This window comes from Passer montanus, unplaced genomic scaffold (assembly GCF_014805655.1).
Source record: "Passer montanus isolate IOZ18808 unplaced genomic scaffold, ASM1480565v1 scaffold11, whole genome shotgun sequence".
Classification (NCBI taxonomy): domain Eukaryota; kingdom Metazoa; phylum Chordata; class Aves; order Passeriformes; family Passeridae; genus Passer; species Passer montanus.
Window position 1 is genome coordinate 6139176 of NW_024357613.1, and position 14644 is coordinate 6153819.

At 33.8% G+C, this 14644-nt stretch overlaps 1 protein-coding gene across 1 annotated transcript in view; it reads left to right on the forward strand.

The window, feature by feature from the left end:
• ASCC3 (activating signal cointegrator 1 complex subunit 3) overlaps positions 1-14644 on the forward strand; it is a 251135-nt gene that overhangs the window by 156978 nt on the left and 79513 nt on the right. Inside the window, exons 17-21 of the mRNA XM_039727495.1 lie at positions 1146-1265; positions 5255-5419; positions 6533-6619; positions 8823-8999; positions 10946-11171. Coding sequence (XP_039583429.1) covers positions 1146-1265; positions 5255-5419; positions 6533-6619; positions 8823-8999; positions 10946-11171 — 775 coding nt within the window. The remainder of the gene's footprint in view (positions 1-1145; positions 1266-5254; positions 5420-6532; positions 6620-8822; positions 9000-10945; positions 11172-14644) is intronic.

Consider the following 14644-nt stretch of genomic DNA (forward strand, 5'->3'; position numbering starts at 1 on the left):
GAATGTTAGTATTGTTATTACAGTCTAGGTACTTCAGTCTGAACATGCATATGTACTCAGTTCTATAGGCTTTTTAAATTATTATTTCTGCCAAGTCACATGGAAAATTTATATGAAATCCAAACACCAATAAAACAAAAATAACTTTAAAAATGCAGTAAAGGATCACAAAACTTTGGTAAGAGGGACTTTTGCTTGTTTTAACAACCGGCAACAACCAAAAAAGGTTTGTTCATGGGACATGCAGGAAATATTAAATTCTTCTGGTAAAGTCAGGTTAACTGGAATTAAGCAGTAAAATGCTTCTTGTGAATGTAACCAGTACAAAATAGAGGTGAAGTTATCCAGTAAAAATACATGTGTGGTCAACAATTTAGTGATAAAAGTATTGCATTTTCAGAAAAAAAAAAAGTCAGAACAAAAAAATGGGTTTGGTGTACCTGATTTAGCCTTGAAATATAAATAAACATGTTTTTATATATATATATATGTATGTGTGTGTGTATATGTAGATATATATATGAATATATCTGTTCAATTTTGTTATATTTTGATACAACAAAAATCTAGTAGATGCCTGTATATTTGACTTGCAGCTACAAAAGGAGAAAACTATTAAAAAAGACTGTTTATAAAGGGATTGCCAAGTATGAGGAAGAAAAAACCTAAAGATTCTTGATATCATTTTGTTTAGGACCTGGTGGTGCTTTCACATTGGCATGATGAAATTAATCTTTTAAATGTAGATTATTTTCTTTTCAAGTAGTCTTCTTTAAATTGCCTTGACCATATCCACTACAGAATAATTTTGGTTTGTTTGTCTTTTTATTTTTATATCAAGCTTGCTCAATAACATCTTTTAATTGTAAAAAAATTATAAGTTGTGTAGGAAAGATCATTTATGGTCACTGTATCTATAGTATTGTGTCAAAGCAAACCATGTTATTATTACATGCTCACAAGATAAAGTTGCATAAATTGGTCAAGTTATTATTTTAGGATTATTTCAAAATTATGTAAGTTGTAAATATCCCAACACTTTCTTTAATCTTGTGCTAATACATTGAATTCCATGTGTTTTCAGCCAAGTACTTATGTACAGCTGTAACATATATACTTAATTTTGTCTCTTCTCCTATTTCCAGATTGCTCTTGGCACGGTAACTAATGTGGAAGAAGCAGTAAAGTGGATAAGTTACACTTATCTTTATGTACGGATGAGAGCAAATCCATTAGTATATGGCATCAGTCACAAAGCTTATCAGGTATAAAATGCATTTTAAAAAAATCTGTAACCTGTTCTGAGTCTCTAATCCTTCCCTGATGTGAGGATAAATATTTGCTATTTCTACTTAACCTGACATCAGCAATTCTTTTTAAAGTGCTTAGAAAAAGGAAGATATTTTCTGTAGCAGAGTGTTTTTAACACTGAATTATGAGGCCCCTTCTGTTCACATAAAAATACATTTTAACTGGTCAAGTTATGCTCCAAAGGATACCATTCATTCTTATCACACAGTTACTGTAACTTAGGCTGTTTTCAGTGTTTCAGTTTTGTAGACTAGATAGAAATGATAAAAGAAAGCATTTTTTAATTGCTTGATTAGCACTCACCCCATCAGCTTTTGTTTTAGAATGTTTCCTGGTATAATAATTTATAAACTATAAAATAAAATTTTAATTGGGTGATATTTTCTTTCATATGATTTATTAATTACAAGATTTTTGGGGGGAAAATTTTGTTTGTGTATTTAAAAGCATTTCATGCTGTCATATAAATCAGAGCACATTTACGTAAGGGGTTTTTTCCAAGTTTTTTCCATTACCTGTAAATTTTAGGAAGATTAATAGTTTACAGATTATCTAAATAGTATTACATTTTTCATTGTACAGTTTTTTATAAGCATTTAATGTTAGCATAGTTAGACACAGTTAATTGAGCCTAATGCAGGACAAACTCACAAGTGTATGTTAACTGTAATTTATTTCATGTCAAGGACCCGTTTTGTGACTTCATCATTTATTTTGACATCGTGAGCAGCAGTTTGTTAGGTCATGGTGACATGTAGAGGTATATGTCAGTAGACAGTTGTTTGACATTTTTTGTCTCTGATAGTGGAAACTGCAGTGGAAATAGGTGTGCTATTGCTTAAGAAAGCTTCTGCAGACACCTTTAGACCTCTGGTCATCTCAAATTTCTTTTCTGTAAAAAGCCATATAGTGTATTACCATATGTTAATATAACAGTATATAACATAGACCACAAAGTAATAGATGAATGAGAATCAAAAATTGATTTGCTAGTGAGAAAAATGTTGTTGTCCCACTAATATAAATTCTGTTTTTTTGTTTCACTATCAAATTCTACATTTAAAGAAATGTAACCGTCATGATAATAAGTGGTGAAAAAAGCAGTAACAGAAATATCTTTTAAAAATTTTAAAAATCACAAACAGGAGTTTCTCCCCTTCCTCCTGCTCTAGTGTTTCTGTTCAACTGCTGAGAAAGTGAGGATTGTTCCACTAACCTTCTTTCTACTCCTTTGGATTTGATGTGCTAATATTAGACATGCATATGTTTGAGTTAAGGAAGTAACAAATTATATCAATGTGAAGTGTTACCCATTCATGTAGGAGAAAAACCAATGCAAATCCTCATTTTCTAGATAAACCAGTTTTAAATGCCAAAGTTTATGTGTGATAGAATACAGATGCTCTAATGCCAGATACAGGTATAACCAAAGCTTTTGTCAATTAGACCAGTCCAGGTATAGGTATCCACTTTTCATAATTGATGTCTTACTGTATTTTAGTAATTGCAGTATGTTTATGTCTCTGTTTTTACTGACAGTCAGTGTTATCCATTCAGATTCCCTATATCCCTCGGGGATCACACTTCTAGCTGTTTGTTGAGACTGAGATCATGCAAACTCATTCCCCATTCCCTTTCCACTGGTGCTCACCACATGCAGTAATTATACTTCAGGGCACCCACACAGTAGGGTGCACATCTTTGGAACCCCACATGTTGTCTCCAGGATCTTTCTGGGCTACACCTAGGAGCAGGCTACTGCAGGTCCACTGCTTTGATTTGTGATTTTTCCAGTTGTTTGCCAGAAATGCCAATAATGCCTCTTACTGATTCATGAAAATGGCCAAAATTAATGAGGAGCAGCAAGAGAAAACAAAGAGTGGAACTAAAAAGTGGAGCAAATGCAAATGTCGTATTAGTGAAGCCAGCAGTATGAATTACAGGAATTTTCTCATACTTCTGGGCTTCCAATGAAAAGGTGCCTCCATTAAAAACCTTCTTTGTCTATTTTCTCCTCTTTTTGGTTCCATTCTTTGGTGTTCCCATAGTTAAGCAGAGCTTTTTATTACCATAAAACTTATGTTTAGATATAAAAATTAGAGAAGCTTGTGCCCAACATTTCTGTCAGTAAGTTAAAGGAAAACGGTGTGAATAATAGTTTATAATGAATAGTACTTTATAATGAATAGTAATGTACTTTATCATGCACTCTTAAATTTCCATATGCATACTCCAGACCTGCTCAGTTTCTTACTGTGGACATGCCAAGGCTCATTTTAGAGGGAATGGCTTAAAGCTGTTCTAGACTGGATCCTTTATTCTGAGGATTTCTAATTATGCAAGTTCAACAAGAAGGGTGCTAACCATGGATTCTCTAAACTCAAATATTGTTTCACAGCTTTTTCAAGTTGGTGACCTTTCCTTTAAAGCAAAAACTTTTTAAAAAATGTTAGTGTGCTGTTGCAGCTTCAGCTTTTATGTAAGGCAAAAGATTGGCAGGTACTTTGGACTGCCAAAGGAGTAGGGAGTCATTTTGATATTTTTTAAATTTTTTTCCCCCATGATAGCTTTAAGAAATGTTGAACATCTGGCATCTAGATCACTTTTTTTTTGACCAACTCTGCTCTGAAATCTGACCTCAATGCATGACTTACTATTGAGAAAAGAAGTCTAGACCTTTGCCATCTTAGCTTTTGACTTGAAACTAAGGCAAGCCATAACTAAGGAGAAACAGCTTCAAGGTAACTGGCAAACATGGAATATTAGGAACGAGTCTCACAGCTGATTTGTGGAGATGACTGCATTTGTCTGCAGCTTCACTGACCATGAGCTGATGTACTTCTACACAAAGGTGAAACTGGATCCTGGTCCAGGGAAAACCAGAGCAAACCAATGCACAACAATTCTTAAAGCCTGCTCCTTTTTGCTATCTTGGCCATGTATCTCTGTTTCAGATTTACCAAGAGGACTGGTATGACTTATTTTGTAGGAAATCTGAACTATACACAAGTCCTGAAATAAGAATACTGCCTGTGGACTAGGACGGTGTTTCAGTCCTTAAAACTAATTATTGCTTGTCTAATTAGAGATATATCTCAGGTGCACATATAGCAGAAGGTTAACATAACTATGAATCCCTTTTCACTCATCCCTGCCAGTGTGGGTATCCCAGGTGCCTGATGTGGAAACACATAATTATACAGCAGTCCTACTCAGATGGGAGTTTTGCCCAGCCTTTTATGTACTAATGAGATAATGTGCATTATTAGTGGGACAAAATGTCCAAGTTCCTGAACTTTGATATGAATAGAAGTGATGTTGGGTACAGGAAGCTCCTTGGTGTGCTTTTAATGTGAATGTTACTGTACATCTGTAACTCACTAATTAGAATATCCCAATTAACATACCAAAGGCTTTTGGGGATGTTAAAGGTATTTTTGCTAGGAAACATTTAAGCCATGCAATTTCAAGCTTAATCTATTATCAATGCAATTAAAGCCATCCTCATGTCAACTAGACAGGAAGGTATATCTTCAGCCATTTTCATAAACAGAAGGTGCCATAAAATGACATGGTTTTTTGAAGTGATACAGTAATGATAATTTAATGAAGAATATGTTATCATTAAAACATCTTTCAAAATTTTCAATGTGAATTTGTTTTATAATTATGCTACTGTTTCATAAATGGTATTGGTCTCCATTGTAATGATAGTCCTAAATAATTGTAAATGAAATTTTATTCTGGTTGTTTTATCTTATACAGACAGGTTTTGGTCAGTAATGTCAATATAACTGTTATTAGTGAGATCTCAAAAAATTATGACTTAATAACTGTACCTTCATTTTATCAGATTTTTGACTTTCTGTGATTGGATTACATCAAGAAAATTATATATTTCATATTACTTTTATGCAAATAAATGTGTATGTTTCATGTCTAGATGGATCCAGGTCTAGAAAAGCACAGAGAACAATTGGTTATTGAAGTTGGCAGAAAACTGGACAAAGCCCGCATGATTCGCTTTGAAGAACGGACTGGCTTTTTTTCTTCAACAGATTTAGGCAGAACTGCCAGCCACTACTATATTAAATACAATACTATAGAGGTAAAAGATGATGTCCTGTTTCTGGAGGGTTTTTTCCTTCTTTTTTTAACATATGCCTAAAATAGTTGTAAGATATTACAAAATATGTATCTGATTTGTTCATTTTATTTTCAAATCATATTTACTGAAATGTCGGGGAGAGGAATTAGTAAAAAAGAAAGAAACTAAATATCGAGCAATACTGAAAAATTAGACTCAGTGTAAAGTGAGATTTGAAGATTCTATAGTATTTTTGACTTCTTTTTGAAGAATTATAAGAAACATTTGATATTCATGGTGTGTGCAACCACTGGTAGCGCATTGTACTGTAGTGTCTGAAAACGGATTACCTTCTCTGTGAGAAAGTCCTATCAGATTGACAACCTTGAACAACTTCTGGCACAGTAAACAGATTCTGTTGTAAACATGTACAAAGTTTTGTAGTATTGGAAACTTGATTTTATGTTGAGCAATACTGAAAAATTAGACTGAGTGTAAAGTGAGATTTTAAAATTCTATAGTATTTTTGACTTTTTGAATAATTATAAGAAACATTTTGATATTCATGGCGTGTGCAACCACTGGTACGTGATAGCGCATTGTACTGTAGTGTGTGGTGACGCATTACGTTCTCCGGGAGAAAGTCCTGTCATGTTGACAACCTTGAGCAACTTCTGGCACTGTAATCAGATTCTGTTGTAAACATGTACAAAATTTTGTAGTATTGGAAACTTGATTTTATGTACACATTCATCTTAAAAAAATTTTTTAAGCAAATAAGTTTTTCTTGAATAAAAGCTAAAGACTCAGCATTAATAATTTTTAACTGTATACTGTCACTGTGTAAAATTATATATATTTATTCAGTCAGATATGTCCTAGACTTTTTTTGTCAGTGGCCACATTGCATGTCTCTTGATTTTGGGGTGGCCAAGTGACAGGGAGGGATTGTTTTTCTGAAACTGCCAAAAAGTCGTGGAATTTGTTCCTGTTTAAATTGCATCACCCTGGTCTTCCAATAACTTGCATTTTAGCCTTATATGCCTTTTAAACTCTTGGCTAAGGTTTCTTTGTTTCCTACTATATGTGTATTTTTATTTTCAGTGACAAAGCAATTCTTTTTATTTTTAATAGACTTTCAATGAATTGTTTGATGCTCATAAAACCGAAGGCGATATTCTTGCTATAGTATCAAAAGCTGAAGAGTTTGAACAGATAAAGGTAAAGTTAAATAATGTCTTGAAGCTAGACACTTCTGTGGTACTTACTCCATAAATATTGTCTACAGACATAAGTTTTGTTAAATGCTAAGCACCATTATAAAATGTTTTCTAAGTAAACATAATATGCTCTCGCTCAAATTTGTACGTAGCTCAGCTTGAACTGTAGTGCACATTTAATATAGCTAGTTATGGATCTTTGAGTAATTCTTTAAAATGCTTTTAAGAACTTTTCAGCTCTTCAATTATTAACAGGTGAAGCTGAGTGTCCATTTGAATAGTGTGCCGAAGGATGAGATAGTTTCTCTGTTTGATGTTTAAGGCATTATTGGATGTCTCCCCGAACAGTTTGCTTTATCAGGAATGAGGCAGGACGTACTGAAGGGACCTCTGATGTATTTTCTGCAGGGAACATAATTAAATCGGCAGAATGATAAATTCTCATAAATTCAAATCTGAAATCTAGAAAGTTGTCATAACAGATTTTACACGAGCTAGAAGATTACTGTCCTATTGTACTCAGTTCAATTCCAACCTCCCTTTTTGCCTCCCGTGTGGGTAGAGGCAATACATTCCAAGCTGGCATGAGCTTGTTTGCCCATGCTTCCATCTCACAGAGGTATGAGCCAGACTCCACAGGGTTTGTTAGCTTGGGCTCATTGCCATTTTACCACAATTATGCAACTTGCAGATCGGAGCTGGCTCCCATTCACCTGGCTCTGCGAGCTGGCAGTGTGAATCCCTCACCATCTACATATTTACATATTTGCACACATTGTCTGGGTATTACCATCTCTTTATCTAATGGAGAAATTCTATTTTGCTGTAATCTCTTCTATTACAGAAGATAATAAGCAGTGAGGTTTCAGAGTCATACATGGAACGATTTCCAAGTTAGAAGGGTTTTTTTATGATAGTGATAATGCTTGACTAGGTCTAAATTTAGCGTAATTTAATATTTAAAAGGAAAGCATATGGAAAATATCATGTGATATGTTTCTATATTTTTAATAAAGTTAGTAGTGATGCTTCTTGACTAAAGCACAGTTTTTCTAGTTTACTTTCTCAGATTTATATGGCATGGCATCAGTGCACTGTCATTTCCAGATTTTTGTGATTCATTTGCTGTGCAGCTCTGAATGTTAAAATGAATAACTGGGTTTCACAAGAATAGTTCAGGATTTGCCCCTCTGTGTGATGGAGATTGTGGCTTTTGATAAATTAATCACGTTTCCATAATGCCTTTATAGATTCTGAATGTTGAGATATGTAACTCATCAGTAGCTGAAATACAGATCTGGATAAGGCTTGTGCTGTGCAAGAGCAGAAAAAATTGTCAAAAATGCTGTTGTAAGCAGAGCATAGTATTCCCCTCAAAGTGGAGTCATTTATGATGGTTCTGTACTTCATGTCTTTCTTTCCTGTGGGACTAGTCACTAGAAAGTTGGGGATTTTAACCCAATTGTCTTAGGGTCTTTTGTATGTCAGGTAGTCAGGTCCAAATGAAAATTACTTTCAGATGGTTCCCTGCAGGGACCAAACATTTACCCTCTTCAAATAAGTTTTACACTAACAGACTATCAGTAAGTCAAAGAATATGTAGATTTATGCCGGTTTTGCCATATGAGGGTCATCAGTTAGAATGTGAAATGTTATGCATTATTCAAACCATAGATATTAATATTTCTTTACTCATATTAAGACTTAATCTTATTAACAGTGAAAATTTTAATATGATGAATCATAGTACTTCACACTTTTGAGTTTAAAAATTTATTATACCACATGCAAACTGTGTAACTATAATGAGTACATTTAATGTTAATTCAAGATTGCCCTAATCCAGATGGACAGAAGTTTTACTCTGGTCAAATAAAAAATAAAATCTCATCAGAAGAAGGATGACAAGGTCACAAGATTCAATTTTTGTGGCATACCAAATTTTTGTATGTCAATGGCAACCTTAATAGATGGTGATGAATAACAAAATGTAATTGTGTCCCTATTAAGATAGTTTCAATTATGGTCTATTAGCTACATTGTAGAAGATGTGGGTTTACTGCTTTTTTTCTTCTTTTTTTCTCCTTAAAACTAGAGACTCCATTTAAATGTGATATAACTATGTTATAAGGAAAATTTTATTTCAGTGTAAAAATTTTTATCAAATTTCTTCGGCCTCTTCAAAATGTATAATTGTGTTGTAGGTAAGAGAAGAAGAAATAGAAGAACTAGATACCTTACTAAATGATTTCTGTGAACTTCCTGCTCCTGGAGGTGTGGAAAACAATTATGGAAAAATTAATATCCTCCTTCAAACATACATTAGCAGAGGGGAGATGGACAGCTTCTCCCTTATTTCGGATTCTGCATATGTTGCACAGGTAAAAATAGTATTTTCTACGTATTTGTTGCTGACTTCTGATGTTTTAATTCTCCCAAATATCTACAATTATACAAGTAGGCCCGCGATCTGCACCTTTTTTTGTACATTTCTGTGCAAATTTCTGTGAGAATCAGAGTCTTGTGTTTGTGTATGCATGTGAGCTATTACACAAGTAGAAAAGTTTTGCAAAAGGCTACCTTGGGAGATTATGGCAGTTTTTGTTAATTATAAATGTCCTTTTTTGTTTGTAGCACCCATGTAATCCTATTCTATTTAGTTCCTCTAACTGTGATTGCACAGAAATCATATTCTCTAAATTTCAGGATTTTCTTCTAAATGTGAAAAACTGGTTTTTATGCTTTGTGAGTTTTTATACTTCATTCTGCAAAACGTATTTTGTGTTTGATTCGCATGCCTTGGTTTACTCACGAAAGATGTGCTATTGCAATTCTGTTGCTAGTTGTAATCTAGTAAAAAATGTGCAGATTGACATACCAGTCTATGTATCTGTTTGTTGGCTTCATTTGACACCCAAGGGGTTGATTGTAACACAGCATGTTTAGTTACCACAGATAGGCAGGTACAGAGGGGGATGTGACACAGAGATATATTTAGACAACTGTGACCCCAAAAAAATGTACCTTTTAGCCCATCTCTCTCTCTCACTCTTCTTTTTTATATTTAGTAGGCGGCAGAGATGTTGCATGGAATTATTTCTGTCTCATCCTTACAAAACTGCTTTGGAAAGAGTTAATCTAAAAGCTGCATTTAGTTGGGTCTAAAGATGAGATTTAAATATTCAAAATTATACATAGTCTTTAGCAACATTTTCATAGCAGCATAACCTTTTTCAGAAATGTTTGTATTTTGTAGCATGTATGAGTATAAATGAGAAAATTATTAATTGATTGCACATATGATAAAAATTGTGGCACTTGCACAGGAAAATAATTTTCAGTAGGATCATTTTAATCTTTGCTTTCAAGGCAATTGCTTTTATTTGTCTGTCTCATTTATAGCATGTTTAGTGAGGCAACATGGTCTTCTTCTCAGATATTCATAAACTGTACTTGTGAACCAGTGCTATTAAGAAAATTTTTCATTCTTTCTAAGAGGAATGTGCTTCTTTAGTAACATATGCTTCCTATCACAACCAAATAATTTTCTATTTTTTATTCCTGTTGGCATAGCAGAGCCAGTAGGGAATGATTATATTCTATTCAATGAATCAAGAACATAATTCCTAATCCAGACATAGTACTGGTAGGGAAAAAAAAAATTTAAAAAAGCATAGCTTCATAATACAGTTGAAAAGTTTATGAAAGGAATACCATAACTTAGGTTTTTCAGGATAAGACTGACCTCATTCAAACTTATGTTAATAATTATTTTTCCAAATCCAAGCATATTTGTACAGTTCGGTTACACACTATTCCGAGAATATAGTAAAATGTTTTTAAACATTCACTACTGTTAAGCTTCTGTGCAAATGTTGTGAAATTCAGTGTGAAATGGGATGCTATTATAGAAACATAAACTGCAGAAATACAAAAGTTGAATTTCCCTATAAATTGAATTTTCAGGTGTCTGTTATATGGGGGGTACATTAAGTGAATTTGCTTCAGAAGTGATTGATACACAATAAATTTAGAACTCCATAATGTTAGCATAACTGTGGTCAAAGTTTTATGGCAGACCTGACACTACCATTTTAATTGGTTGCACGTTTCTTTTCATAATTTCAGAATGCAGCCATGAGGTAGTTCTGCCACTAGACAGTGATGGAAAAAATAGTTTTCAAAAATGTTTGAAATCAGTTTGAAAAGAAAAATCTATTGTTGCGGTTTGTCAAAGTTCAGTCTATGGGATCCTTTTCATTTTACAAATAATATTGAGAGAATTACAACAGTTTTGCCTTTCTTTTTTTTCCTTTTCACTTTCCAGAATGCAGCTCGTATTGTTCGAGCTCTTTTTGAGATTGCCCTGAGGAAGCGCTGGCCTGCCATGACGTACCGGCTACTGAACCTCAGCAAAGTCATTGACAAGCGGCTCTGGGGCTGGGTGAGCCCACTGAGGCAGTTCTCTGTGCTACCACCATCCGTCCTCTCCAAGCTGGAAGAGAAGAATCTCACCATAGACAAGATGAAGGACATGAGAAAAGATGAAATAGGTGAGAAAGCAGCAAGGCTGATCTGCTTAAACTATTAGAAAACAATGGGCAAGTAAGAACTAAATCTGAGCCATGCATCAATGTTCCCTCTCTGGTCTGGGAGCCATGTAGCCACATCCTACACATTAATATGGTTTATCCAATAAAGAAGGTTTTTTCCAGTCTCCACAGCTTGTAAAATGGCACAGCTCGAAGGATCAGGCCAGTCCATGTCCTGTCACAGAACACAGATGGAAAGGAGATGTCTATTGATAAGTATTTAGGTCTATATGTGTATATATACATATTTATGTTGACCTGTGTGCTTCCCTTTCTGCCCGCCTTACATAACACAATACTATAAAAGGCATCTGTTTAGTTTTGCCAGTTGGCACAATGTGGCCTTATTTCTTTAACTATTAACATGAAAAAGAATAAAACCAGATTATTACATCCAGGTATGCTATCAGTAAATGGCCTTCTTCTAAAAGACTGCATTAATTTTCTTTGAACACGGAGAATTCATTGTCACTGGTGTCACTGCAACAAAACCTTAATGGAATTTTTTAAAGGATTTGACAGTCCAATAATGAGAAAATCCACAAGCCTACTGATAGACATAATGACAATTTCCAGTAAGTCTGTATAAACTGTTGTGCATAAACTGCCCACCAGCTGGTTGAAGTAAAAAAAAAATCACTTCTAATGCATTTCTTTTCCCATAGTGTATTTCTTATTTGGACTTCATTTGCACCTGCTATTACCAAACTGTTTATAAAAAGCTGCCATTTTTTGAAAAATCTAATTTTGGAATAAAATTATCATTCTTACTCACTGCTTAGAAGCTGTCATGTCTAACTTAATATTTATTTCATTTGCAGGAGTACTATATTGCCTGCTTGGAAAAATTTGTTATGTGCCTAATCTTGGCTGGAAATAGATAAATAAATATGTAAAAGATTGCATAAGTAGAGGCTATATTTTCATTTAATAAGTTAAACTGAAAGACTATGACAAAATTCTAGATGCTTACTTTAGATGCTTACTTTAACTGCCTTTTAATATAGTATTTAATAATATAGTGTTAAATGTATTAATACCACTGCATTTTATTTGAAATGCTAGCATTATAGTTTTTTATTCAGAAGTGTTATAGCACTTTTAAATTCACTGTTAATTTTTGTGTATTTGTGATGCCTTTTAGTGCTTAGTGTTCTTTTCCATTAATTATATTAGCGGGTTTTTTTATTTTGTTGTTGTTCTTTGGTTTTGTGGAGCTGTTTTTAGTTCGGGGGGTTTTTTTGTTTGTTTTGTTTGGGTTTGGTTTTTTAATTGTTCTTTCTCCCCATACCCTCACTTGAGAGGCAGGAAATTTTGTGTAAAAATACAAAGCCAGTTTTACTTCCTTCAATGTATTGGAACCAGTATTGATAAGATGGAAATGTATCTATATATACCTGCAATTTGTCTGGTTCTGGTTTATATTAACTTAGTTTGAAATTAGATGAGACATGGGATTTGACTGTAAAAATAGGTCAGTGCTGCTGACCATACATAATATTTCATGTTCTTCAGCCTTATAAATATCAAAGTTGATCTGTGTATCTCTGTGAAGTTGCTTGGCACACTTCCTCCTGTCTGGCCTCTCTTTCTGAGGCGTGTGAAGGAAGCCACCTAATTTTATTTCCAATTCTAAGCCGTGTTGAAATGAGGAAAGGCACAACTTCCAGGTGCTGCCTTGTTTTCTTACCCCACAGGGCTAGTTTCAGTCTTAGTGTTTCTTGTTTTTTAAATGTTATGGAGACCTTGGAGATAGGGTAACAAAGACAGGAGCTAGCTGGCTAACTCAGCCCATGGCTTAGAGGGAGATGAAAGCATCAGATGGGTGGAGAGCATGTTGTGTGCACAGATCCTGGATACCAGGGTACCATGAGTGGATCAACACCAATTTATGAGCTATTGCAATGTAACCATGGAGTTTCCAGAAAGCCAGGAAATCACTGTGTTAGCTGACATAAGCAGTCCTTTTTTTTTTTTTCTTCAGAATGCAGATGACAAACATTTTAGAATAAGCAAATATTTTTTTTTAGACATGCCTATTTTCTTAGGCAGTTTTTGTTCAGAGCGTTTTAGTATTTCTTAAATACCATTAATGGTTTCTCATAATGTGACTATTAAAAAGCAAAAAGAGAGAGCTTAGGGAGGAGAGTTTTATCATATTTTGTAGAAGTTGGGAGAGGAGCCTTATTTTCTCCTAGCACATAACTTAAAAGAACCTCAGTGCTGTCCTTTACAAACACAGTTCACCTCAGATGTTTAAAAAACAAAAGTAATTTTTTCATGAAAAGTGTACTTGCCTACATAGGATTTTTGAGTCATATCTTTGAATATTTGTAATCTGCCTTTATTTAACATGATTTCTGAAGTTTTACTGCTAAGAGCAAAAGCTAGTCCCTGTGCAAATATGCTGTAACACTGCATGTATCATCCAAGTGTACCAACATAAGGGGTTTGGTGTTTATTAACCCACTTGTTGGAGGTGCAATTGTTTTACCAGCTGCAAATTAAACTGATTAAATATTAATAGTATTAAAACTTGTGATTAGGGGTTTGATTCTTAAGCAAGGTCACCATTCGTTGCTTCACAGTATGAGCACCTGTGAGAGATAAATCTGCCAATTTGTTAAATAAGAAAAACTGAAAAGAGAAAGTCAATATCAGTTTTTAAAAATAGCAGTTTCAAGATGCTATGCTCATAAATGTCTTGTAATTGCAAGAAAAGGATTGTATCACCTTTTTATTTTGCACATAATGCAAATTATAGGGCTTCTTTTTAAAAAAAATTAATGTTTTTTTAAGTGGATAAGTATGTACAGAACCACATAACGATACCAGAAAATATCAGTAGCGATTGGTAAGGTAGATTTTAACAGAGAGTATTTATGACCATCGCAATTAAAATCTAAAATATGCTCCACAAAATTGCATTAACAATGTCAGTGAAAATGTAGTAAATAAGCCATGTTTTCCTAAATAAGCCAGAAGGTGGAATAATTTCAGTAAAAAAAGAAATTACTACTAGATACTTTGTTTTATATTCAAAAGGAAGAGCAAGGGAAGAAAGAATTGAGCTGTAAAATGCAAGTAGGACATTTTTCTAAATAAATAGAATCACTTTATTACCTTAGTTACCATGATTACAATAGAAAATTTAATTAAAAAAAAAAATTGCAACATTTAATTTTTCCTTTGTCTCAATTACACACTGGTATATTCTCAGAGATCAGAGCTTCTGTGACATATTTGCTTATGTATATTTTTTGCCTATTAAGTACCTTTTTTCAGTTTTATGAAAAGCATTCTGTCTGCTTTGAATCACTACACAGAAATTGTAGAAGTAAGTTTGAATTAAGTAAAAAGTTGGTATTTGTGCTCTGGAAAATAATTATATGGCTTGATAAGAGCCTGGACTAAAAGTAAGTGGAGGAGAGGGA